The 23,924-nt window shown below is 34.5% G+C and overlaps 3 protein-coding genes across 3 annotated transcripts; all 3 read right to left on the bottom strand.

Annotated features, from left to right (window-relative positions):
* Positions 1 to 736: 736 nt before the first annotated feature.
* Positions 737 to 2,689, bottom strand: LOC109161966 (salicylate carboxymethyltransferase-like). Its single transcript, XM_019310560.1, has 4 exons — positions 2,373 to 2,689; positions 1,656 to 2,057; positions 1,352 to 1,567; positions 737 to 1,238 (listed from the first exon to the last, which is right to left on the bottom strand). Exons 1-4 carry the CDS (start codon positions 2,445 to 2,447, stop codon positions 885 to 887), a joined length of 1,047 nt encoding a protein of 348 aa, XP_019166105.1. The 5' UTR covers positions 2,448 to 2,689; the 3' UTR covers positions 737 to 884.
* Positions 2,690 to 13,555: 10,866 nt separating this feature from the next.
* Positions 13,556 to 16,059, bottom strand: LOC109161963 (salicylate carboxymethyltransferase-like). The gene is made up of 4 exons (XM_019310556.1): positions 15,878 to 16,059; positions 15,365 to 15,763; positions 15,023 to 15,268; positions 13,556 to 14,142 (listed from the first exon to the last, which is right to left on the bottom strand). The coding sequence occupies exons 1-4, from the start codon at positions 15,950 to 15,952 to the stop codon at positions 13,771 to 13,773; spliced, it is 1,092 nt and encodes a 363-aa protein (XP_019166101.1). The 5' UTR covers positions 15,953 to 16,059; the 3' UTR covers positions 13,556 to 13,770.
* Positions 16,060 to 20,468: 4,409 nt separating this feature from the next.
* On the bottom strand, positions 20,469 to 22,119 carry LOC109161967 (salicylate carboxymethyltransferase-like). Its single transcript, XM_019310561.1, has 4 exons — positions 21,985 to 22,119; positions 21,450 to 21,854; positions 21,114 to 21,356; positions 20,469 to 20,971 (listed from the first exon to the last, which is right to left on the bottom strand). Exons 1-4 carry the CDS (start codon positions 22,057 to 22,059, stop codon positions 20,714 to 20,716), a joined length of 981 nt encoding a protein of 326 aa, XP_019166106.1. The 5' UTR covers positions 22,060 to 22,119; the 3' UTR covers positions 20,469 to 20,713.
* Between the last annotated feature and the right edge of the window lie 1,805 nt (positions 22,120 to 23,924).

Genomic DNA, 23,924 nt, shown 5'->3' with positions numbered 1-23,924 from the left:
TACAAGGTTTTGGTGTTTGAGAGGTTTTCTAATGAAGAAAATCTAGAGAGAAGCTGGGGAAATAAATTATCACAAGAAATAATCGCCTCTTGGTATTTATGTTCCACAAATAACGTTAACTTAACTACTAACGAGACTCATTGTACTGTACGCATAGTCACGGTGGAACTCACTGTGTGAGTCTCATCGTGACCACCAATGATCAGATTCTGATCATTGGATTCACGCTAGCACTGACAACGCTAGCGTGAGGCCTCAAGGTTGCCTTTGAGCTCAAGATTTATTCCTTAGTTTCCCGGCGTGCTCTCATGTCCCCGCCCGCGCCTTGCACCTTGTCGTCTCGTTTTCTTCCAAGATTAGCCTCCTTTCATGCTCGTTTACACTGTTGCTCAATCTTTCATTCTTTCAATAAAAAACACAATCACCCGCATGAGTAGCTCAACTGGTCATAGAGGTGAAACTTTAGAAGAATAAAAAACACAATCAATTAAGCATTGCTCCACCGTCATTAACTACCTAAGATTTAAGCAAATTAAAAATAAGAATATACAAAGCACAAATATAAGCCACTTTATGCCTTATCACTAGTAATAAAGAATTATTTGCCACAAATTGTTTGAAGATAGTATTACATCCCACAATCTTAACTAAACACACGAAAATTTATGATACATTTAAAATTAAATTACATTTGAACAATGTTATATGCTCCTATATCTACCATTCACAAATTTGCCACCCAACATGATGTTACATGTTTTAATAGGATGAGATTTGGGGGAAACAAAAAAAAAAAAAACTAATAAAATTTGTCACATAAAAAAGTTGCAATTTTGTGAATAATTAAGAGATCAGAGGTAGGGGTACAGGTAGGGTATTTTCCATTACATTTTAATAACAGAAACAATAACATTAGTGAACTGAGTGGTCTCCGGGCGAGTCGATATAGAATCAACAATCATCTCTGTGTACTTGTGAAACAACTCATCAATTATTCCTTCACCGAAGTGACTAACAAGCATAGGCTCAGCAACTGCTCTTACGCTTCTAGCAACACCGTACCCACTATTAACCTCATAATCATCACTTCCATTATATCCAGTCCAATAAATTTGGGAAGCCTCCAAGCACTCAATACTGAAAGAACCTTCCTTCTCAACTACCAATTTTGCTTCTGCTAAAGATGGTGTGTATAGAGGAACATTAAACGAATTTAATTTCTCTTCTTCAGCAAAACCCTGCAGCATCAATCAAATTAAAGCAATATTGTTCTAAAGTGTTGCAAATGTATGTATAGTAGTAACCTAGCTATTTTAAGGTTGTGTTGATCGAGCATATAACTTATAACTACCTCTGCAACTATTTCATTGAGGGCTAAAGCTAGGAGTTCCCAAAGATGGCAAGTAGGATTTTGGCTTGGTCTACCCTGCATGGTCAAAACCATTCTTCCACCTTTCACTAATTCTTTAGAGCGGCACTTGAGAAAAGTAGAAAAATCTTGTTCAAACTGATCATAGTATGCTGCCATGCAAATGTTGCCTTTGTTCTCTTCTATTCCTTTAGGTACCTGCCCGCAATCAAAACAAATTGTTCAAATTAAAGCTAAAATTAATGATGTTGAAATTAATATAATAGGTATATAAACTCGTACGTACTTGGGATAGCCAATGGAGACTATAAGAAGAATGAACAAAATGGAGGCTATCGGTGGGGAAGAGCCTTCCATAAAATGAACCAGGAACTCCATTGAAGAAACACAGCCCAGACCCGTCTCCTGCTATCTCCCTCCTATGTTTTGGCAACGACTGGAAAATGGTGTTGAAGTCGTTGGTGGGAAGGTCATTTAAGTAAATCTGGAACTCCGGAGAGTGTCGCCGCCGGAGCTTCTTCCGGTGGTTGTCGACGGCTTTGACGAGGTTGGAGACTGCCAGCAAAGTGTTGGGGCCAGAGGAACACCCCAAGTCTGCAATGGAGATGCTCTTAGGATTGCTGAGGCTGCTGTAGAGGCTTGTTATGGCTTCTTCTGTTATTGGCTTTGTCATAAGTATCACATTTTGCTGCATTAAGATACTCAAAGCAAAAAACTTAATTTTTTTTAGAATTACAGTACAAAATTTATGAGTTACATGTGCTTCCTCAACTAAAAGGCTAAGCTAATAGTTAGATTGCACATTAATAGATCGACACATCCCTCACGCATGCGGTGGTTCCAAGCAACGTAGTCGCTTATGGGTGGCGCTGAGATTCGATGGTTCTGATACCAAATTGAAGCATGTGCTCCATCTCAACTAAAAGTCTAAGCTAATAGTTGGATTGCACATTAATGACTCATTAGTATGAAGGGATTAATGTTAATGAATACAATAATTAACCTGAAGAAGGGAGTTGTTGGCATAACTGGAGTCTCCATTTCCTCCATTCATGTGAAGCACTTCACCTATCCTCATCTCTCCGATCCTCTGTCTCTTTCTCTGTATCACTCTCAACTTTTCAACTTGCTCAAATATGCATGCTTACTTAATTGACATCTCAACTTTCATATAATAAGAATATAAATATAATACTTGTGAATAAAGATACATTTTAAGGATGGCTATAAAGGAAGCATTATCCTAGGCAATTGAACAAGGTTTGCAGAAGGTGGTGGTTTTTAGTGATTGTCAATTGGTTTGTCACCTTCTCAATGGCTCTGTTTTGGATTATTCTTGCACGGGCTGTATTATTAGCCAGTGTCGAGATCTTAAACGACACTTTGAAGTTGTGTCTATTCGGTATGTCCCTAGATCAGTGAATAAGCTCGCTCATAGTGTTGCTAGAACTGCTCATTCTTCTACTGGTCCTTCTGTTTGGTTTAATTCTATTCCCCCTTGTATTGAATCTTTGATTTAATAAAAGTTTGGAAGTTTATTTTCAAAAAAAAAAAAAAAAAAAAAGACAATTTAATTTCTGTGTCCATAGGCAAAATTCCCTCACTCCATGGGCCTCACGCTCTCGACCGATATGATGGTAGAAGGGCAAATTACGGTGACTCAACAGTATCTTATGTATAAAAACCCGTACTTAGTGCCCACAACGAGCCCACCACATTGGGTGTAATTTTAACACTACAACTATAAAGTTTCAATCCTCTATCCTTGTTCATAAATCTATCACCAGAGTACCTATTGAGTTGCATGACTTTATTAAAAATCGGTTGAAAAATATGAGTTACTAAAAATCAGAGGTTACCTAAAGTCCTAAATCAATTAAACTGGTTGAAACCGGAAAAATAACAAAAGAAAAATGTGACAAGATAAAAATGCCCTTACAAAAAATAGAAAAAGTATTGAGAAGGACTAAAAGTTTGCCAAAAATAATAGTCTGGGATGTAAAATGACAAAAATGATAATCTGAGACTAAATTTGAAATTGCTACCAAAGATAAGGGACCTCTAGTGGAATTAACTCATTTATAAACATGTGTATACTTGACTTTTGTTTCAAGATAAAATGTTACAAAATTAATTTATATTTCTAAATAATCAATCTATGCTGATATTATATTCTTTGTTGCATATTTCTATAGTACAATATATGACCAATATGCTGATATTATATTCTTTGTTGCATATTTCTATAGTACAATATATGACCAATATGCTGATATTATATTCTTTGTTGCATATTTCTATAGTACAATATATGACCAATATGTCTTTAGACATTAAAAATTTGACAGCACTACATGGACTAATAATATTGGACCACAATTTAATTGAATTATTGAAGTCTGTACATCAATTAATTAAATTAATTTCGACTATGTTATTTGCCTAATTAAATTAATTATTTGATAAAGATTTAGTCATATTATATATTTTAATTTAAAATATTATAGTTGTGTGATAGGATCATGAACATGGATATAAAGATGACTAAATACATTTTATATAAGTTTTTATATTATCTCAAATATTTGTTTATAATTTTTATAAAATACCAAATAGTATGAGACTAATTGAAAGTCTCACATTCTCACCCCTATAAATAGAGACATTAATTTCATTTCCAAACATCACTTTGAAGCTCTGCAACCTTTTTTTCAGGAGTTCACCATTGAAGATCAAGACGTTATTCACTATAATCTAATTTTGAATTTTATATATATACAAAAGTTCATTTTCGTGTCTAATTTACAATGTCTTATTTGTAATGTTTTTTATTCTTATATAGATTCTAGAAGAACATTTAAACAAAATGGATGCTAAAATTACAAATATTGATTTGTGAATTATAATATGTATATTCATATTAGTTTTTCGTATCAAATTTTCTTTACCCGAGCAAATTAAACTGTTTCATATCAATTTTATTTTATATAACAAATAATGGTCTGTTTCATATCAATTTTATATAACAAACAATGGTCTAATATGCTTTTTTTTTTTTTAGAAAAATAATACTATTTTGCCATAAATTATATGTTTCCGGTTAAATCGATATTCTTGTATACATATTATTTCAAGTGTGACAAATCTCACTCTCCACTCTTCGTTATTCACAATTAAATAATAGAGAAGAAAATTCAACATTTTTAAAATAATTGAAAGATATATGAATAGGTAAATAATTGGTGATGACTGACGAGTCAATTCACTCAATTGTATGCATACAGATTCACGTGATGAGTCAATTATATGAATACAAAAGCGTCATTTTCCCTTTGCTCCACTTGTCTGTGCCATAGTGTACACAAAACCACACTAATAATACGTGCATTAATTAATTATTCAATAGGTACAAATTTGGCACCATGGGTTTTGTCCGGTCCTGTGGGGCCGTGCCTCAGTCCATAATAAAAACGTTTTTTTTTTTCCTTCTAAAGATAAAAACGTTCAGTCCATAATAAAAACGTTTTCTATATATTAGCCATCGTTATACCATGGACCAAGTTCACATTGCACTATAGACCCTTGTCTTATATAATGTCGTTTTAAATATTAATTTTAACGTTGATCGTTTGTTGTTTAGTTCGCGTTATAAAGTTTTTTTTTTTTATATTTATTGTAAAGTATGTGTATGTATCTCGTGTTATGTGTTTTTGTATATTATGTTATGCAATTTAGTACATTAAACATAAGGATTCTGTACCTGAAATTGATTAGTAGTTGTATAACACAACATATTGTGTGTTATTTTACGAATTTATGTCTTGTATTATGAAATTATGTGCCTATAGGACAGTAATTATTTACATAAATCAGATATGAGAATAAGTAAAATAGAAAACAAGTGTATGTATCTCATAGTAAAATAAAATACACGTGTATGTATCTTGTGTTATGTGTTTTTGTACATCATGTTATGCAATTCTGTACATTAAGCGTAAGGATTCTGTACCTGAAATTGACTAGTAGTTGTTTAACACAAAATATAGTGTCTTATTTAACGAATTTATGTCTTATATTATGAAATTATGTGCCTATAGGACATAAATTATTTACATAAATCAAATATGAGAATAAGTAAAATAGAAAACATGTGTATGTATCTCGTGTTATGCGTTTCTGTATATCATGTTACGCAATTCTGTACATTAAGAGTAAGGATTCTGTACCTCAAATTGATAAGTAGTTGTATAACACAAAATATATTGTGTGTCTTAATTTACGAATTTATGTCTTGTATTATAAAATTATGTGCCTACAGAACATAAATTATTTACATAAATCATATTTGAGAATAACTAAAATAAAAAAAACATGTGTGTGTATCTCGTGTTATGTGTTTCTGTACATTAAACGTACCTAAAATAAATTAATTGGAGATCATATGAGAATCAAGAGAATCAATTTCATCTATTAAAAATTAAAAATAAAAAAAAAAAGACATATGAATGAGATTAATTGGAGGAGATTAAAAACGTGTGTGTGTGCATTTTAGGTAATATGATGTGCACATATTAAGCTTGTTCCTATATTATACACAACATATGCTAAATTTTATGCCGAGAAAAATAAGGATGCGTTTGGGTGCCTGTTTCTACCGGCACGGAGGAATTTATGTTAACGAATGCAAAATTAAAATTAACCTGAAGAAGGGAGTTGATGGCATAACTTGTCTCTCCAATTCATCCATTATTCATGCGAATTGAAGCACTTCAACTACTGTACATTCTATCTCTGATCTCTCTCTTTAATTTCTACCACTCTCAACTTTTCAAGGGTTATGTGGGGATTGATGATGACTTAATGCCTTGCTCACATAATATGCTCCCTTTAATTCTCTCCTTTTTATAGCTGCTGCATAGCAATGCATGTTTATAATTTTTTTGGTACAATAATTAAATCCTCCTTGACATCTCAACTTGCATATAAGAATATAAAGGATAGTACTTGTGTGATGGATATATTATGACTGGAGCAACCCGACTCGAAGGAACGGAGCAAGAAAGTGGGCTCATGCTCAGATCAAGACACCCTCGGCCCAAGACGTCTCGGCCCATGATGCCTCGGCCCAAAGCACCTCGGCCTAGGGTGCCTTTGACCAAGCTCGGCCATGGGCTCGGCCGTACCGAGCTCTGCCATGAGCTCGGCCAAGGTCCCGGCTGTACCGAGCTCGGCCCTGGGAGCTCGGTCGTATGATCCACGAACCCAGTCTGCGCTGGGACGCGGTCAACATGGAGATGCAACCACCCTCGGTTTAGGGGTGGTGGTTAGGGGTTGAGTTTGTATAAAAAAAAAAATTCCCACCTTGTCTCATTAAGATACGTTCACTATATTCTATCCACTATTGTCCTAATCAATCATTGTAAGAGCTTATTATTGATATTAAATACAATATACGGTCTCCGCGACCTTACGACATTGTGTCGCATATTTATCTGTTTCCTATATACGTTCTTTATTCGGTTTACTAATTCGAGTTTACCCCAGATAATTAAATCCGGCCACCATTGTGAATAATCGGACCTTTTACTATATATCTAGTATCTAGATTGTGCATGCTTGTGCGTTTAAATTTTTACTAACTATTTTATTTTCATTTTTCCAAAAGGCGACCAGCGGTTTATTATTATTATTATTATTATTATTATTATTATTATTATTATTATTATTATTATAACAAATAATATGTTCATTTTTATAGAAAAATGAATCAAACAGAAGTGTATTTTCTTAACTTTTAGCTAAACAGAAAAAGATAGTTTTATGATCTTCAACTAAACATTAGACAATTAAATTATTTTTCAGAAAATTAGTCATTTTCTAAAAATCATTTTTTGAAAAATATTGTCCAAGTTTCTAAATGGACCCTTAAATTAAAATAAAGTATTTAGGAATTAAGAGTTATGAAAAAAAAAATGTAATACAAATCAATGATAAATTAATTAATTATTACTTATAAATGAAAATGTAATACTTATGAAAAAACTATAATACTAATCATCAATAAATTGTTTATTACTTATAAGAGAACGTATATTAAGAAAATGTGCCGCTTTTGAAGATAAATATAATACTTTTAAGTCAAAATATAATATTATCCGGGGTTAAAGAATTACTTATGTGAAAAAATGTAGTAGTTATGTAAAACTTAATCTGTCTCACTAGGATCTATGAAATGGTTGCATAAGAGTTTTTGCCTTATCATAAAAATGACAAAAGATCATCGATCTGATCTACTTTAACCAAAAAGTGACACTAAAGCAAAAGGCACAAGTGACACAAAGCAACCATTATTGAATACCATGAATTGATCCAAAGCAAGTGACATAAAGCAACAATAATTATTGGAGGCAAATAATTCAAGAAACCATTACAAATTTTGTAGTCCAGATTTGCAAGATCTATCAATAGTGCACTGTAACGAATGTAACATATTGTGCACCTTACAATTCAAACAAATTTCAGTGTACTCTTTTTTAGCTTCAAATATGAGACAAATCCCTACCACGCTTAACAGGTTCGTTGCTCGAATGACATTTTTAAAAAAATTAAGGATGCATTTGTAATGTTGAATGAAAAAAAAAATTAAAAAATGACAAGTATATTGTCTAACCAATAAACTTAAAACAAATTTTTATTTTTTAATGTCCAAAGAACGACTAATCATCAAAATTAGTTAACATTCAAATTATAACTAGAACGGAAATACAACACAATATATAGTCTTATTACTCATTATAGTATGTAAGTATACAAATGATACACATTTTTGTACTCTAATGTTGGCTAATTATTTGTCAATTGATAAAATAGACATCAAAGTCTTCTTTTCTGTTAAGCAAAACTGCCAAGGGCATTCTTGTAATTTCTCACCTTCTAACTGTTTTTGGTAGTTAACGTGTAACAGTGGATATAAGCTTTGCTTCTTCCTTCTGGGAGGAGTTGAGTTAGTTCTGGTTGTAGTCTTCAGCACATGAGTTCAATGCATTCAGTTTCCTCCTTTCCAGTTTACACATTCTTCATTGTCTCATTCCATATTTGAATTCTCAACATGGTATCAGAGCTCTACCGGAGTTACGCCGCAGCGGTAACGACGAACGTAGCTTCCGGCGAAGGAACCTCAGCCGGAAACCCAGCCGGAGACGCGAATGCCTCATTCGCCCACCTGAATGCCACGAATTCGAACCCTAATGGTCGAAATGATGAATTCGACGACCCTCTCTATCTTCACATAACCGAGAATCCGAATCTGGTCTTGGTTTCTCCTCCTCTGTCAGAGCTCAATTACTCATCATGGAGCAGGTCCATGAAGATAGCTCTTGAAGTGAAGAACAAATTCGGCCTCGTTGACGGTTCAATTCCTTGTCCAAGCCATCTTGATGCCAGATACGCTGTGTGGAGGAGATGCAACAACATAGTCTGTTCGTGGATTCTGAAATCCCTAAATTCCACCATTGCAGAGAGTGTGCTCTATTGCGAGAAAGCTCAGGACATCTGGAATAAGCTCAAGGAGAGGTACTCACAAACAGATCCTCACAAGATAGCTGAAATTCAGAACGAGATATTCAGAAACACACAAGGTAACAAAACTATCAATGAATACTTTACCAAGTGTAATGCTATGTGGGAACAGCTGAACGCAATGAGACCTCTGCCAAATTGTGAGTGCAACCCTAGATGTTCCTGCACTCTGCTCAGTAAAATTCAGAAAGAGAAAGAAGATGATCGAGTGATTAGATTCTTAGAAGGGTTGAATGATGAATTCGAGACTATAAAGTCGGGAATCCTTGTTATGGATCCCATTCCAACCATGGAGAAGGTTCTTAGCATGGCCTTGAAAATAGAGAGGAAGGTCAATGGATCTGCTAGTCACCAGAAATCTGTTGAGGTGATTCGATCCAATGCCATACAAAACAGTCAACCACAACTTACAGAAGGGATGTTGGGAGAAGGGAGCACTGTGGCTTTCTCATCTTCTAATACCAACAAGAAGAAGCTTAACAATTTTGGTGGCAAGAATTTACCTAGGTGTACCTTTTGTAACATGAATGGACACACAGTGGAAAGGTGCTATAAAAAGCATGGCTACCCCCCTGGATGGGTAGCTGGATACAAGTCCAAGTACAAACAAGGCCAAGAAGCTCAGAATGCCTCCATAAATCAAGTTGGGGATATAGGCATGACTGCAGAGCAGTTTCAAAGGCTGATAGCCCTTCTACATTCCCAGAATCATGAGAATCAACCTTCCACAAGTGCAGTCACAACCAATAGCCAGGAATTGAAACCAAATTCCAATGAAGGCAGGTTTATTTCCAACCTCCATACTGTTAATGCTATTTCTTCTAATGATACTTGGATATTAGACTCAGGAGCAACTGATCACATCACTTGCTCCCTAGACTATTTTGAGAATTGTCAAAGGGTTCATGGATTATCTGTAAAACTGCCCAATGGTGAAACTGTTAGTGTGACACACATAGGGGAAGTCAGATTACATGTTAATATGCTGCTGAGTAATGTGTTATATATCCCCTCCTTTACATTCAACATTATATCTGTTAGCAAGCTCACTAGACAAGGGCATTGTGAAGTGATTTTAAGTGCTGATTCTTGCAAGGTTCAGGCTCCCAATGGATTGATGGTTGGTTTTGCTAAGGAAAGGAATGACCTGTATTTGCTCAGTGAACCTCCTGCAAAAGGAAAGAGCATCCAGCTTGATAAGAACATCTATTGTAATAGCTTGTCCCTAGATCTATGGCATTGTAGACTAGGACACTACCCTGTGAATAGAATTCAATTTTTGAATGGAATAAAAGATGTTCAACTGTCAAAATCTTTGAATATTCCCTGTGATACTTGTCATTTTGCAAAGCACAAAAGGTCCCCTTTCCCTAACAGTACCTCTAGAGCTGAAAAGTGTTTTGATCTCTTGCATATGGATGTGTGGGGTCCCTTTCCTGTGGCATCCACAACAGGAGAACACTATTTCTTGACTATAGTGGATGACCACAGTAGGTTCACATGGCTTCATTTGATGAGAAGTAAATCTGAAGTTAAGAACCTATTTCAAAGCTTCTATAAGCAGGTTGATACACAATTTTCTACAAAGATTAAGGCCATAAGAACAGATAATGGTACTGAATTCCTAATGAGTAACTTTCTGAATGATAAAGGAATAGTACACCAAAAATCTTGTGTTTACACTCCCCAACAGAATGGGATTGCAGAAAGAAAGCACCAACACATTTTAAATGTGGCCAGGGCCCTAAGATTTCAAGCTGACTTGCCTATAGAATTTTGGAATTATTGTGTTATGCATGCATCCTACCTTATTAACAGGTTGCCTCCTGCAAGTTCTGATGAGAAGATCCCCTATGAAGTCCTGTTTGGAAAACATGTAGACTATCAACACCTCAGAGCCTTTGGTTGCTTATGCTTTGCATCCACCATTCCTCAAGGAAGAAATAAGATGGAACCAAGGGCCAAGAAATGCATGTTTCTGGGAATTCCTGCTAACACAAAAGGATATATATTGTTTGATCTTGTTGACAGGTGCACTTTTATATCCAGGGATGTTCAGTTTTATGAACACAATTTTCCTCTAAAGGGGGGCAAAACTGAAGCTAAGGCATTGTTCAATCCTGTGTTGCCTTCAATACCAATCTCTACTGAAGTCAGTACATCACCTTTGATAGATAGGAGAGAAGTTAATGACCAAGTTGCAGAAAGAACTGAAAGTGTCAGGTTTGAAAGCTTGGGATTATTTGACTCTCCAATCCATGAACCAGATGATGACACATTAAGCAGTATCATTCCAGAGGGTGAATCTGATGAAGCAAGTTGTCCAATACAGATAGACAGATGCCAGGTAGAACCAAGGAGATCAGAAAGAATGAGGCAAGCACCTACAAAGCTGCAAGATTATTATTGTCAGACAATGATTCTAAACAAACAGATGTCAACCCCTCATTCACTTGACAAAGTCATATCATATGATTGTTTGCCCTTCAACTACAAATTTTGTGCATCCTCTATTCTCTCATCACAGGAACCACAGTCATATAAGGAGGCAGTCCAACATGAATCATGGAGAAATGCAATGAAAAAGGAGATGGATGCTTTGATTGAAAACAACACTTGGATTCTCACTGACTTACCCTTAGGCAAAACTCCTATTGGGTGCAAGTGGGTATACAAAGTGAAGCATAAAGCAGATGGCTCTGTGGAAAGGTACAAAGCTAGATTGGTGGCTAAAGGGTATACCCAACAACTAGGGGTGGATTACATTGAAACATTCTCCCCTGTGGCAAGGATGACTACCATTAGAACATTCCTAGCTGTGGCTATTGCAAGAGGGTGGGAAATTCAGCAGTTAGATATAAATAATGCATTCCTACATGGGGATCTTGAAGAGGAAGTCTATATGGTTCCACCCCCTGGATATCAGACTGAGAACAAGAACAAGGTTTGCAGGTTGTTGAGGTCTCTTTATGGCCTAAAACAAGCTAGTAGACAGTGGAATGCCAAGCTAACAACAGCCTTGCAAGACAATGGATTTAAACAATCAGCAGCTGATCCATCCTTGTTCACCAAAGTCTCAGACAAGTCTTTCATGGCTCTCTTAATCTATGTTGATGATATTCTAGTTGCAGGTTCTGATTCCCAACAGATACACAGCTTAAAAGAGTTTCTGGACAAGACTTTTAAGATAAAAGATCTTGGTCATATAAACTACTTCTTGGGGCTTGAAGCTTTCAGAACAGATAATGGTCTCAACCTATGCCAAAGAAAATACACTTTGGAAATCTTGAAAGAGAATGGTTTCCTAGGGGCCAAGCCAGTTTATACTCCCATCAGTGCAGGACAAAAGCTCAGCAACTATGAAGGAAATCTCCTTGATAAACCAGAAGTTTATAGAAGACTGGTTGGTAAACTGTTATACCTAACAAACACAAGGCCAGATATCACTTATGATGTACAACAACTAAGCCAATTTGTTGATAAGCCTAGGGACACTCATCTTATGGCTGCTCATAGGGTACTTAGATACCTAAAAGGTTCCCCAGGGAAGGGACTATTCTATCCAGCTAATTCTGCTATCAAACTACAGGGGTTCTCTGATTCAGATTGGGCCACCTGTGCAGACTCTAGAAAGTCTATAACTGGATTTTGCATTTATCTTGGGCAATCATTGATCTCATGGAAGACTAAGAAGCAGGCCACTGTGTCAAGATCATCATCTGAAGCTGAGTATAGAGCTCTAGCATCCACAGTGTGTGAAATACAATGGCTCCTATACTTGTTAGATGATCTAAAAGTTAAATCAAACAGTCCCACTACTCTTTTCTGTGACAGCCAATCTGCAATAGCAATAGGGGAAAATCATGTCTTCCATGAGAGGACCAAACATATTGAAATAGACTGCCATGTTGTCAAGCAAAAGGTCCATGAAAAGGTGATAAAGCTCATGTCCATATCCACACAAAAGCAGGTAGCTGATGGCTTCACAAAAGGACTACCAAGGCTGCTGTTTGATGCTTTCCACTCTAAGCTGGGCCTTCAAGATATTCATGCTCCAGCTTACGGGGGGTGATAAAATAGACATCAAAGTCTTCTTTTCTGTTAAGCAAAACTGCCAAGGGCATTCTTGTAATTTCTCACCTTCTAACTGTTTTTGGTAGTTAACGTGTAACAGTGGATATAAGCTTTGCTTCTTCCTTCTGGGAGGAGTTGAGTTAGTTCTGGTTGTAGTCTTCAGCACATGAGTTCAATGCATTCAGTTTCCTCCTTTCCAGTTTACACATTCTTCATTGTCTCATTCCATATTTGAATTCTCAACATCAATCCATTATAATAATAGTGAACTTTATGTTTCAATGTTATAGAAGGATACTAGAATCGACCCTCCAATTCAAGCCTACGCACTAGTGAGCTGCTCTGATATTAATTATCAGATAAGGCGCTTACTCTTATATTAAACCAAAAATTATACTCCCTCTGTTCCATTTTATCTGTCCTACTTACTATTCATGGGTCAAATCAACTCTTTCTTCTTTGTTTATTTTCTTTAGTATTTTTTAATTATTTTAAAATTTGATTTGTTGTGTTTAATATTACTTTTAATGTAGTTTCTAAATATATAAATTTTGTATAATAATACTAAACTTAATATGATAAAAAATTGAATTAAAAATAACATCAGTCAAGCTTCGTTAATCAAACCAGACACATAAAATGAGACGGAGAAAGTATATATAGCTATTACAGATATAATTTTTATAATAAAATATTGGACTCGGTCCTCAAGTCTCGGGACAATAACACTCTAAAATTGAATATAATCATCACTTTTTAATAAGAGCTGAGACAATAATATAAGTGTCCACTGCCATCAAGGACTTGAAATCTGCAGCAACCATGTTTCTGTACCTGCGGAACACCTCTTCAATTATTCCTTCTCCAAAGTGGCTAACAAGCAATGGCTCAAAAACAGCTCTCATGCACCTAGCAACGTATGCACCATCATTCGTGTTACCAATATTATTATCATCACCAGATTCAGATTCAGATTCAGATCCAGTCCAATGAATTTGGGAATCCTCCAAACAATCAATAATGAAGGAACCATCCTTCTCAACTAGGGATTTCAATTCTGCTGGAGATGGTGTGTAGATAGGAACATTGAACGAAATTAGTTTCTCTTCTTCCACAAAACCCTACATCATCAAAACACTATCTTAGTTATTTGTGTGTTGTTCATACTAGAAAAGAAAATAAAAGAATATATATATATATATATAGGGAAGGGATGTCCTTCCCGTGAGGTTGTGGGGTGGACTCACATTAAGCATTACACTGGCGCATTTTAAGTACACAACAAACGCACATTAAACACACAAACTAAATACATTCAGAACATAAACTCACGCATCTTAAGCACACAACTCGCACACACCTTAAGCACAAAAACACACAAACTAAGTTTTAATAACAACTCACATTAAGTACACACTCACACACATTAAAATACACAACTCACGCACCCTTAAGCACAAAAACACACAAACTAAGTTTTAATAACAACTCACATTAAGTACACACTCACGCACATTAAAGTACACAACTCACGCAACCTTAAGCACAAAAACACACAAACCTTTAAGTTTTAAAAACTCACATTAAGTACACACTCACGCACCCTTAAGCACTACACACACATTAAGTACACCCTCACGCACATTAAAATACACAACTCACGCACCCTTAAGCACAAAAATACAAAAGCCTTAAATTTTAACAACTCACATTAAATACACACTCACGCACAACCGCACGTGAACTTAAACATATATATATATATATATATATATATATATATATATATATATATATATATATATATATATATATATATATATAAAGTATACAACCCCACGATACTAAACATACTTTCTCGCACAAAGAGTCAACAACGCCTCCACTTTCACATGGGAGAGGTCACTATATGCCATCTGAGCACAAGGTGCTTGGTAGGTATATATATATATATATATATATATAGTTCATGATTAGGTGAGTATTTGATGGAGTACCTACCTCTTCAACAAGTTCCTTAAGGGTGACGCCTAGGAGTTCTAAAAGTATATCGTAATCTGGATTTTCATCTTTTCTGCCGAAAAAGTTCAAAACCATTCTCCCACCTTTCATCAATTCTTCAGAGCGATGTTTAAGAAAGGTTGAAAAATCTCTATCAAATTGATCATAATATGCCTTTGTCACATTTGGGGGACTTGCACTTGTCAGGCAAATATTTAACTTGTTGTCTTCTATTCCTTTGGGTACCTGATGATCAAATCAAATTGTTTGAAGTAGGAGATCAGGAGGACAAGGAGAAAATGTAATTTTTCTCAAAATAATAGAACATAATATATTATATACTTGAGATAGCCAATGGAGACTATAAGAAGCGTGAACGAAATGGAGGGAATCGGCGGGGAAAAGACGGTCATAAAATGAACCAGGAACTCCATTGAAGAAGCATAGCCCAAACCCATCTCCCATCTCTGTCCTAAAATCTGGCAAGGACCGGAAAATGGTGTTGAAGTCGTTGGTGGGAAGATCATTTAAGTAAATCTGAAACTCCGGCGAGTGTAGCCGCCGGAGCTTCTTCCGGTGGTTATCGACGGCTTTGACGAGGTTGGAGACCGCCAGCAAAGTGTTGGGGCCAGAGGAACACCCCAAGTCTGCAATGGAGATGCTCTTTGGGTTGTTGAGACTGGTATAGAGGCTGGTTATTGCTTTCTCTGTTATCGACTTTGCCATGAGTATCCCCTTTCGCTGTACATATATATCAAACTTAAAGACTTATGTTTTGTCTTAACAACAATAACAATAACAAATTAAGGATTAACGTTAATAAATGAAAAAAAAAAAAAAAAAAAAAAAAAAAACCTGAAAAGGGGAGTTTTTGGCATAACTGTTGTCTCCAGTACCTCCATTCATGCGAAGCTCTTCAACTACTTTCATCTTTCCTCAATAATCCCTACCCCCCTCTCTCTCTCTCTCTTCCACTTTCACTAATACACAGATCTCTGTTATGAAACAAAAGAAATGAAATGGAGGTCCAAGGTGAGGTTTAAACAATCGTTATGCTCCGGACCCGTGTCCAGCATCAGCATGCATGCTGGACACGGGTAACAGTGCTTGGCAGTGTTATTTTTTTTTTGTTTTTTTTTTTTTTTAATTTCAGATTCGTTATAGGAGTACATGTTCATAATTTTATTACTATATGTTCATAATTGTAAGTTCATAATGTTCATAATTCAATAATTGTACATTCATACTTCCATAACTGTACATTCATAATTCCGTAACTGTACATTCATAATTCAATAACTGTAACTTCATAATTTTCGAAGCTCTATGTTCACAATTTTAGAGCTCTATGTTCATAATTTTATCACTAAATGTTCATATTGTAAGTTCATAATGTCAGAGCTCTGTGTTCATAATTCCATAACTGTATATTCATAATTGCATAACTGTACATTCATAATTGCATAACTGTACATTCATAATTCCGTAACTGTACATTCATAATTCAATAACTGTAAAATCATAATTTTCGAAGCTCCATGTTCACAATTTTAGAGCTCTATGTTCATAATTTTATCACTATATGTTCATAATTGTAAGTTAATAATGTCAGAATTCTGTATTTATAATTTTATAACTTACATTCATAATGTCATAACTGTACATTCATAATCCCATAACTGTACATTCATAATCCCATAACTGTAGATTCATAATGGCACAAACGAATAACGCCGTTAACAGCGAGACAAAATCAAATTTTTTTTTTTAACTGGAATGATCCATTTTTCTTAAAAACGACGTCGTTTTGGACTCGTGTCCACAATTCATTATAGACACAGGTCCAGGGCATAATTTGCCAGGTTTAAAACCCCCAACCAAACCATTAAGTTTGGAAAGCTAAGTACCAACATGGGCTTAGCTCAATGGTTTAGTGGGCAGTATTTAAGAGAAGAGACCAATATTCAAACTTCGACGGCGACATTATGGGAATTATGTTCAAAGTGGACAGATTCCTTGTGCACACCGGGCCTTGAGCAACTAGTCTTGCTTTGTCATTCGGCCGAAATATTCCCTTGGTACCTACAACATTGACACTATTATTATGTTCAAAGTGGACAGATTCTTTGTGTGCACCGACATTGAACCATTGAGTCATCGTGATTTACATGCTCTATCGGGTTGAAATTTGAGGGCCCTTAAAGTTGGGGATTCAACCTTTTGGGAGAAGTTTGGAAAGCAAGAATAGAGATTGGCCTGGTCGGAGTTATTGCGCTTAGTTTATAGTAAACGTGGGTGTCTTTGCAAGCTGTGATGAAGTGATAAGCCAATCAGCCTAGCTTTGATAGATGTCCTTAGCTTGTAAAATACATATTTATTTATCTCATTTTAAAAACATAATAATTCACACTCAAAGTTATATCCCTAATTTATGTTTATGTTTTTAGTGCTATTCATTTTGTACATTGCGTTTTTAGAATTGTATTATATAATTTTTTGAACAAAAATACTCCAACTGTTATAACTTATTTTATTTTCTCATCTTTGTTACAATGCACATGCGTCCACTATATATTTTATTATATTCTTTAATGATAATAATATTTTTAGACATAAATACGATATTAATATAATAAATACATTTAATTTCATATATATTTTAATTAGTAAGAATTTGTTAGTTATTTTTTAAAATATAAATATTGGACATATGTTTTTGCGCATCTCGTATAGAAAAGACTAGTCAATCCTATAAATACTGATAGAAAATATACCCCGGGTTCGACCTTCTGGACGTTCCGTGCTCCTGTTTTGGTCGGGGTCAAATGGTTCTGGTCAAAAGTCACCTAGTCAATGATTGCTCCTATATAAAGACACCTAACCCTTTAGAAAGGGGGTCCTCTCCCTCTCCTTCTTCTCCATTACTCTCTCTCTCTCTAGAATATGTACTATACAACACACAAGAACAATGAATAAAAGAGTCTTTGAGCTAATATTCTACCATATCTATTCTTGATTCATACATACTGTATACACTTCACATACTTCGGGTACATATGACATGGCCCGGGTTTGGTTGTGGTTCGCTGTCGACGACAACCGGTAGGGAGGCCGCCGGGCATGGGTTAGTCTCATCAATAAACCCCATGAGCCCATGTCCCTCTAAAAAAGAAACTACTTGTGTCCTCCAGAACAAGAAATTTTTGTTGGCAAGCTTAATACTGATAAAGTGATGGGCAGTAGAAAGTGAATTGGCAGCCATAAAATCGGAGGAAGTGACAGTAGCATCCGAAATGGTCCGCTCAGGGGAGTTAGCAGATCTGTCAATATTACTGCTCTGGGATTCCATTGAGAGAAAATAGGAAAGGAACCTGAGACTACTGATACCATATGAGAAGTGTATAAACTGTATTAGATAAACAGTAATTACAATTGTACCGATTGAGGGAATATATACAAGAGAGAATCATAGAAAGATTAGGATAGGAAGTCATAATGTGACAAAAAGTTCTAATACTAATACTAATAGCAAGGAAACAATTTTATTCTAAAAAAAATGTAATAAAATTCGAGCAGTATTTAATTTAGTTAGTTGCAATTTTGTGATGGATTTAACAATGTCCGGAACTAAAGTTATCTTGCAAACTTTGCGTTACGAATAACAATAATTTTAATTAATGTAGAATTAAAAATAATATTTAAAATATATAATTAAATTTAAAAATAAAATTAGAAAATAGTCAACACAAAAAAAAAAAGCAAAATAAAATAATTAATTGAAAAAATTCCCGACAAGCCAAAACAACGCAATTTTGATCCAACAGTAAAATTGCTTTGAGAAGTTGAGAACCGTAAAATTAAAGAGAGTGGTAAACATTATATTATTCTACATTACAAATGTTGCGCGCAGCCTAGTGATTAAAATGTAAGCTTGGTAACTAAAAAAGTAAAAAGTTATAAATTTAATCTCTAGTAAGAGTAATTTTTTTGTGATCTTTTATTGACTAAGTTTGTGAAACTTGATTAATCTAATTCTTTAACAACCATAAAATATATATATATATATATATATATATATATATATATATATATATATATATTTTGAGTCAAGTTGGTTCGACCGTTAATTTGATAATCACAAAATTCTATGTTTAAATTGATTTTTAATCGATGCACATTCTCAAACAGTGACAACAGATGTCTCTCGTCATTAAAAAAAAAAAAAAAAGAAAAAAAAAAAAGATCGACAATCCGTGTCATAGCACATTGCAATTATAAATTAAAGCAGGCACCAAAAACACATCTAATCTTTAAGTTGAGACGACATTGCGAAGAACCAATAGTTATTCCATTGGACTTTGATCCACCTTGCAAGGTGGATCCGAATTCAAAATACACAATTTACATATTCATAATTTATATACTGAATGTTCACAGTTAAAATTGTGAACATTCAGTACGTAAATTGTGAACATTCAGTATGTAAATTATATATATATATATTTTTTTTTGTTCCACCTTACAAAGTGGATTCGAGTTCACAGAATAATTTTTCACGAAGAACAACTTCTTCGATCATCTAACGGTCAACCCAGGCAACCCAAATCCAAATAATAACCCGTGGTCAATTGGTAAATTTTACTGTGGTTCATGATGCATGTAGTAGTGTGATCCATGAAGTAAGTATTGTTTTTATTACACTTCAGTTCATTTGACAATATTATTTTATTTTTTAATTTCATTTTCCACACATATTAATTATATTATAACAACACTAAAATATCATTTTAATTTTACTATAGTTCCATTATTGACAATCATGGTGCACCTAGTACTCTGGACAATGGTCCACACTATAACAAGTGTGGTCGATTGAGGATTTCCTCATTTCATCCCAAATAAATATCACAGATCAGAAGCACTACACGTATTCCCTCAACACATGCCTTGTGGCACGCTTTGATTCAACTTAACATACATGGTCCAGAATTGAAGGACCACCATGCCATATGAGCTAGGTTCGAAGAACCAAATATGATAATAATTTAAAAAGTTACCTATGAAGATCCTGGTAAATTGTTGTTAGTTGATAACTATTAGTTGTTAGTTGATTGTATTAATTAGAGGATATAATTAGTTGATAACATTAGCTTATTGTAAAAATGTGTTTAGTAAATTAGCTGTTAGCTGATAGCTGTTTGCTATAATTTCTTTTATCAAAAAAGCTAATTGAGAAAAGTTGTTTTAAGCAACTTTTTGAATTTTAGTATTTTAAAATTGCAAAAAACTTATATTGATTTTTTAACCAAGTCAAACAATTAATAGTGGTTAAATAAGTCAAAATTGACTGATAAACTAACATTTTATCAAACAAGCCTAAATGTAAAAAATAAAAATAAAAATTATAATCCAGAATCAAATATGGAAATGATCTTATAGCCGTGTGACTAAAAGTACAAATAAAAATACACTTATTTATACTGCTTATATTATTTATAGTGAATTTAAAGATAATATTACATGAAAATCTTAACTAAACACACAAATTAAGTAGAAATTGGCGATACATTTAGAATAAAATTACACTTTAATAATGGAAACAGTAGCATTAGTGAATTGAGTGTCCTCCGGACGAGTCGACATGGAATCATCAATCATCTTTTTGTACCTATGAAACAACTCCTCAATTATTCATTGGCCGAAGTGGCTAACAAGCATAGGCTCAACCACAGCTCTTACGCTTCTAGCAACACCGTACCCACCATTACCCTCGTCACTAACAATATTTTCATCCTCACTTCCAATATTTCCAGTCCAATGAATTCTAGAAATCTCTAAGCGATCAATAGTGAAGGAACCATTCTTTTCAATTACCAATTTTATTTCTGCTAAAGATGGTCCGTATACAGGCAAATTAAACGAATTTAGTTTCTCTTCTTCCACAAAACCCTGCATCAAATTAAACAATTTTAATGTTAGCCATATATATATAGTATGTTTTTTCTTCCAAGAAGCTGAGGCAGGCCAGTCTATAATGTTATAAAAAAAAATAAGTTTTTTTAAAGGTTATGTAAAATATATAACTACGTACCTCTGCAGCTATATCATTGAGGGCTAAACCTAGGAGTTCCCAAATATCCCAAGTAGGGTTTTCACTTTGTCTACCCAACATGGTCAAAACCATTCTCCCACCTTTCACCAATTCTATAGAACGACACTTGAGAAAAGTAGAAAAATCTCGTTCAAATTGATCATAGTATGCCTTTATCACAGTTGGTGGACTATCACTTGCCATCGAAATGTTACCCTTGTTCTCTTCTATTCCTTTAGGTACCTGCGCGCAATCAAAACAAAATGTATGTTCAAATTAAAGCTACAACTAATTAATGATTTGAATTCAAAAGTAAGTATATATACTGGTACGTACTTGAGATAGCCAATGGAGACTATAAGAAGAATGAACAAAATGGAGGCTATCGGTGGGGAAAAGCCTTCCATAAAATGAACCAGGAACTCCATTGAAGAAACACAGCCCAGACCCGTCTCCTGCTATCTCCCTCCTATGTTTTGGCAACGACTGGAAAATGGTGTTGAAGTCGTTGGTGGGAAGGTCATTTAAGTAAATCTGGAACTCCGGTGAGTGTTGCCGCCGGAGCTTCTTCCGGTGGTTGTCGACGGCTTTCATGAGGTTAGAGACTGTGAGCAAAGTGTTGGGGCCAGAGGAACACCCCAAGTCTGCAATGGAGATAGTCTTAGGGTTGTTGATGAGGGTGGTGTAGAGGCTTGTTATGGCTTGGTCTGTTATGGGCTTTGTTATCTGTATCACGTTTTGCTGCATCACCCAAAACCAAAAACATGTTATTTTTATAAGGATAACATCAAGATTAACAGTACTAGATTTATCATTTGCACGAAGGGAATAATAATGTTAATGACTATGAATGGAATAATAATTAATTAACCTGAATAAGGGAGTTGTTGGCATAACTGGTGTCTCCAATTCCTCCATTCATTCGAAGCACTTCAGCTACCTTCATCTCTGATCTCTCTCAACTTTTCAAGGAATATAAAATACTCCGTAGCAAATAAGCTTCCTTTTCTCCTTTTTATAGCTGAGCTACTGGATATATAGCATATTTTTTTTCTTTTATAAGAATATAACATATAATACATGTGAATGAAGAGACATTTTACCTGCCCACAAAATAGAGGAGCCGTGTAGGAATTTTATTAAAGTACAAGCGAGATTCAAGTTATGTGACAGCACACACTTCCCTTAGTTTAAAATTGATTCAATACCTTCTTTAGGGTGCTGGGAGCGCTGTAGCATTAGTCTCTTATGATAAAATGAATTACTAACAGTATAGTTGAGCACTCAATGCATATTGTTTTCCGCAAACTTAAAGAAAAGAGCACTTCACACAGAAGACATGTGGGCCACTGGGTGACTTAAAGCCCAAAAAATTCATTAGAGGTAGGTGATAAAAAAAAAACTCCTTGTGCGCATATTGTATAGGTAAGGGTGGAAACTAAGGACTAACTGTGCGATTCGTGATTCACCTCCTCAAATGCCCTTGAGTAGGGATAGTGCTGGCGACATAGAATTAGTTTAGCCTAAAATGGAAATTGTATTAAAGAAAAAATTTGGAGAGGTTGAGAGAAATTTTCTGGAATTTAGGTGAGAGCAGAGGGTGGAAATCAAAATTGTTCAGTTTGTGTAAAAATTTGGAATGACCGAGGTAGCTTAGAATGGCAAATTATGTTGTGCAATCGTGTGCACCTTTTTGATCCCCAATTTTTATACTATAGATTCATAATTATTGAAATCTATATTCACAATTACAAAATTCTATGATTATCATTTTCAATGTTCATATTCCCAATTGTTGAACTCTGTATTCACAAATCACTGAACTATATATTCATAATTTGATAATTATACTGTTTAGAAATTATGAATATATAGTATAAAAATTATGAATCTATACTATAGAAATTATAGATCCAATTTTGTGTGCACCTTGTATGGTGCACACGGTTGCACGGCATAATGCTCCGCTTAGAATAGGTGGAAATGAGTGAAATGACACGTTTTCAACAATAAAGAAATGTTATTCATTGTAACGTACGATGCCTAACGAATTTTGGAAATATATATGAAGTAACGTTACGTATAATAATTTTATTGATAAAAAAGTGGAAAAAAAATGTGGACCATTCGTTTTCTTCAATGAATCAGAACACTTATGCCACATAAGTAAGGTGTAGAAAAATTGAGTAGAATTTGAAAATGTGTAGTATTACTCAACAAATTATATTGTGGACCTTGGAGTATATTCTACAAAATAGGTCCTGAGTGACAAGGCCGGTTCTGAGTATGTTTAATATGTGTGATCGCACAATATTTCATATTAAAAAAAAATATATATGTATATACAGTATTTAAGATTTTAGGCTAAGCGCAAGAAGATTGGACAAAGGGAAAATGGCACTTTTTCCCCCTGTGTTATATACTTATAGCACTTTTTCCCCCTATATTATTTAAGTGGCAATTTTCCCCCCTGATATATTAAATGGACATATTTACCCTTAAAATAAATATTTCCTTTATTTTACTTCTCCAACAAATTATAACCACAATTTGAAAAAATAAAATACATTAATTGTTGAATTTAGAATACTTTAAAAATAAAAAAATAAAATTTTAAAATAATGTTTGAACCAACAGTTCAAATTGGATCCGAAATTGTGAAACAACGATTCAAAATAAAAACCAAATCGCGATTATATATACTTATATGTGAGAGTCAATATAAATGCGAAAAAAAATACACTATTTGCAAATATTATAATTCTAATTTTAAGCTATTGCTAGTAGTTGTTCCAATTTGAACCTCTGGTT

The sequence above is a fragment of the Ipomoea nil genome, unplaced genomic scaffold (assembly GCF_001879475.1).
Source record: "Ipomoea nil cultivar Tokyo-kokei standard unplaced genomic scaffold, Asagao_1.1 scaffold2926, whole genome shotgun sequence".
NCBI classification, from domain to species: Eukaryota; Viridiplantae; Streptophyta; class Magnoliopsida; order Solanales; family Convolvulaceae; genus Ipomoea; species Ipomoea nil.
The sequence above is the reverse complement of the archived record's forward strand: the minus strand, read 5'-3'. Positions and strand labels throughout refer to the sequence as shown.

Coding starts and splice junctions, on each gene's coding strand:
- LOC109161966 (XM_019310560.1), bottom strand. CDS start 2,447: ATGAGGATAGGTGAAGTGCTTCACATGAATGGAGGAAATGGAGACTCC. Junction 1,568..1,655: donor GTCTCCATTGGCTATCCCAA/GTACGTACGAGT, acceptor GATTGCGGGCAG/GTACCTAAAGGAATAGAAGA. Junction 1,239..1,351: donor TCAATGAAATAGTTGCAGAG/GTAGTTATAAGT, acceptor TTGATGCTGCAG/GGTTTTGCTGAAGAAGAGAA.
- LOC109161963 (XM_019310556.1), bottom strand. CDS start 15,952: ATGAAAGTAGTTGAAGAGCTTCGCATGAATGGAGGTACTGGAGACAAC. Junction 15,269..15,364: donor GTCTCCATTGGCTATCTCAA/GTATATAATATA, acceptor TTTGATCATCAG/GTACCCAAAGGAATAGAAGA. Junction 14,143..15,022: donor TTAAGGAACTTGTTGAAGAG/GTAGGTACTCCA, acceptor TTGATGATGTAG/GGTTTTGTGGAAGAAGAGAA.
- LOC109161967 (XM_019310561.1), bottom strand. CDS start 22,059: ATGAAGGTAGCTGAAGTGCTTCGAATGAATGGAGGAATTGGAGACACC. Junction 21,357..21,449: donor GTCTCCATTGGCTATCTCAA/GTACGTACCAGT, acceptor GATTGCGCGCAG/GTACCTAAAGGAATAGAAGA. Junction 20,972..21,113: donor TCAATGATATAGCTGCAGAG/GTACGTAGTTAT, acceptor AATTTGATGCAG/GGTTTTGTGGAAGAAGAGAA.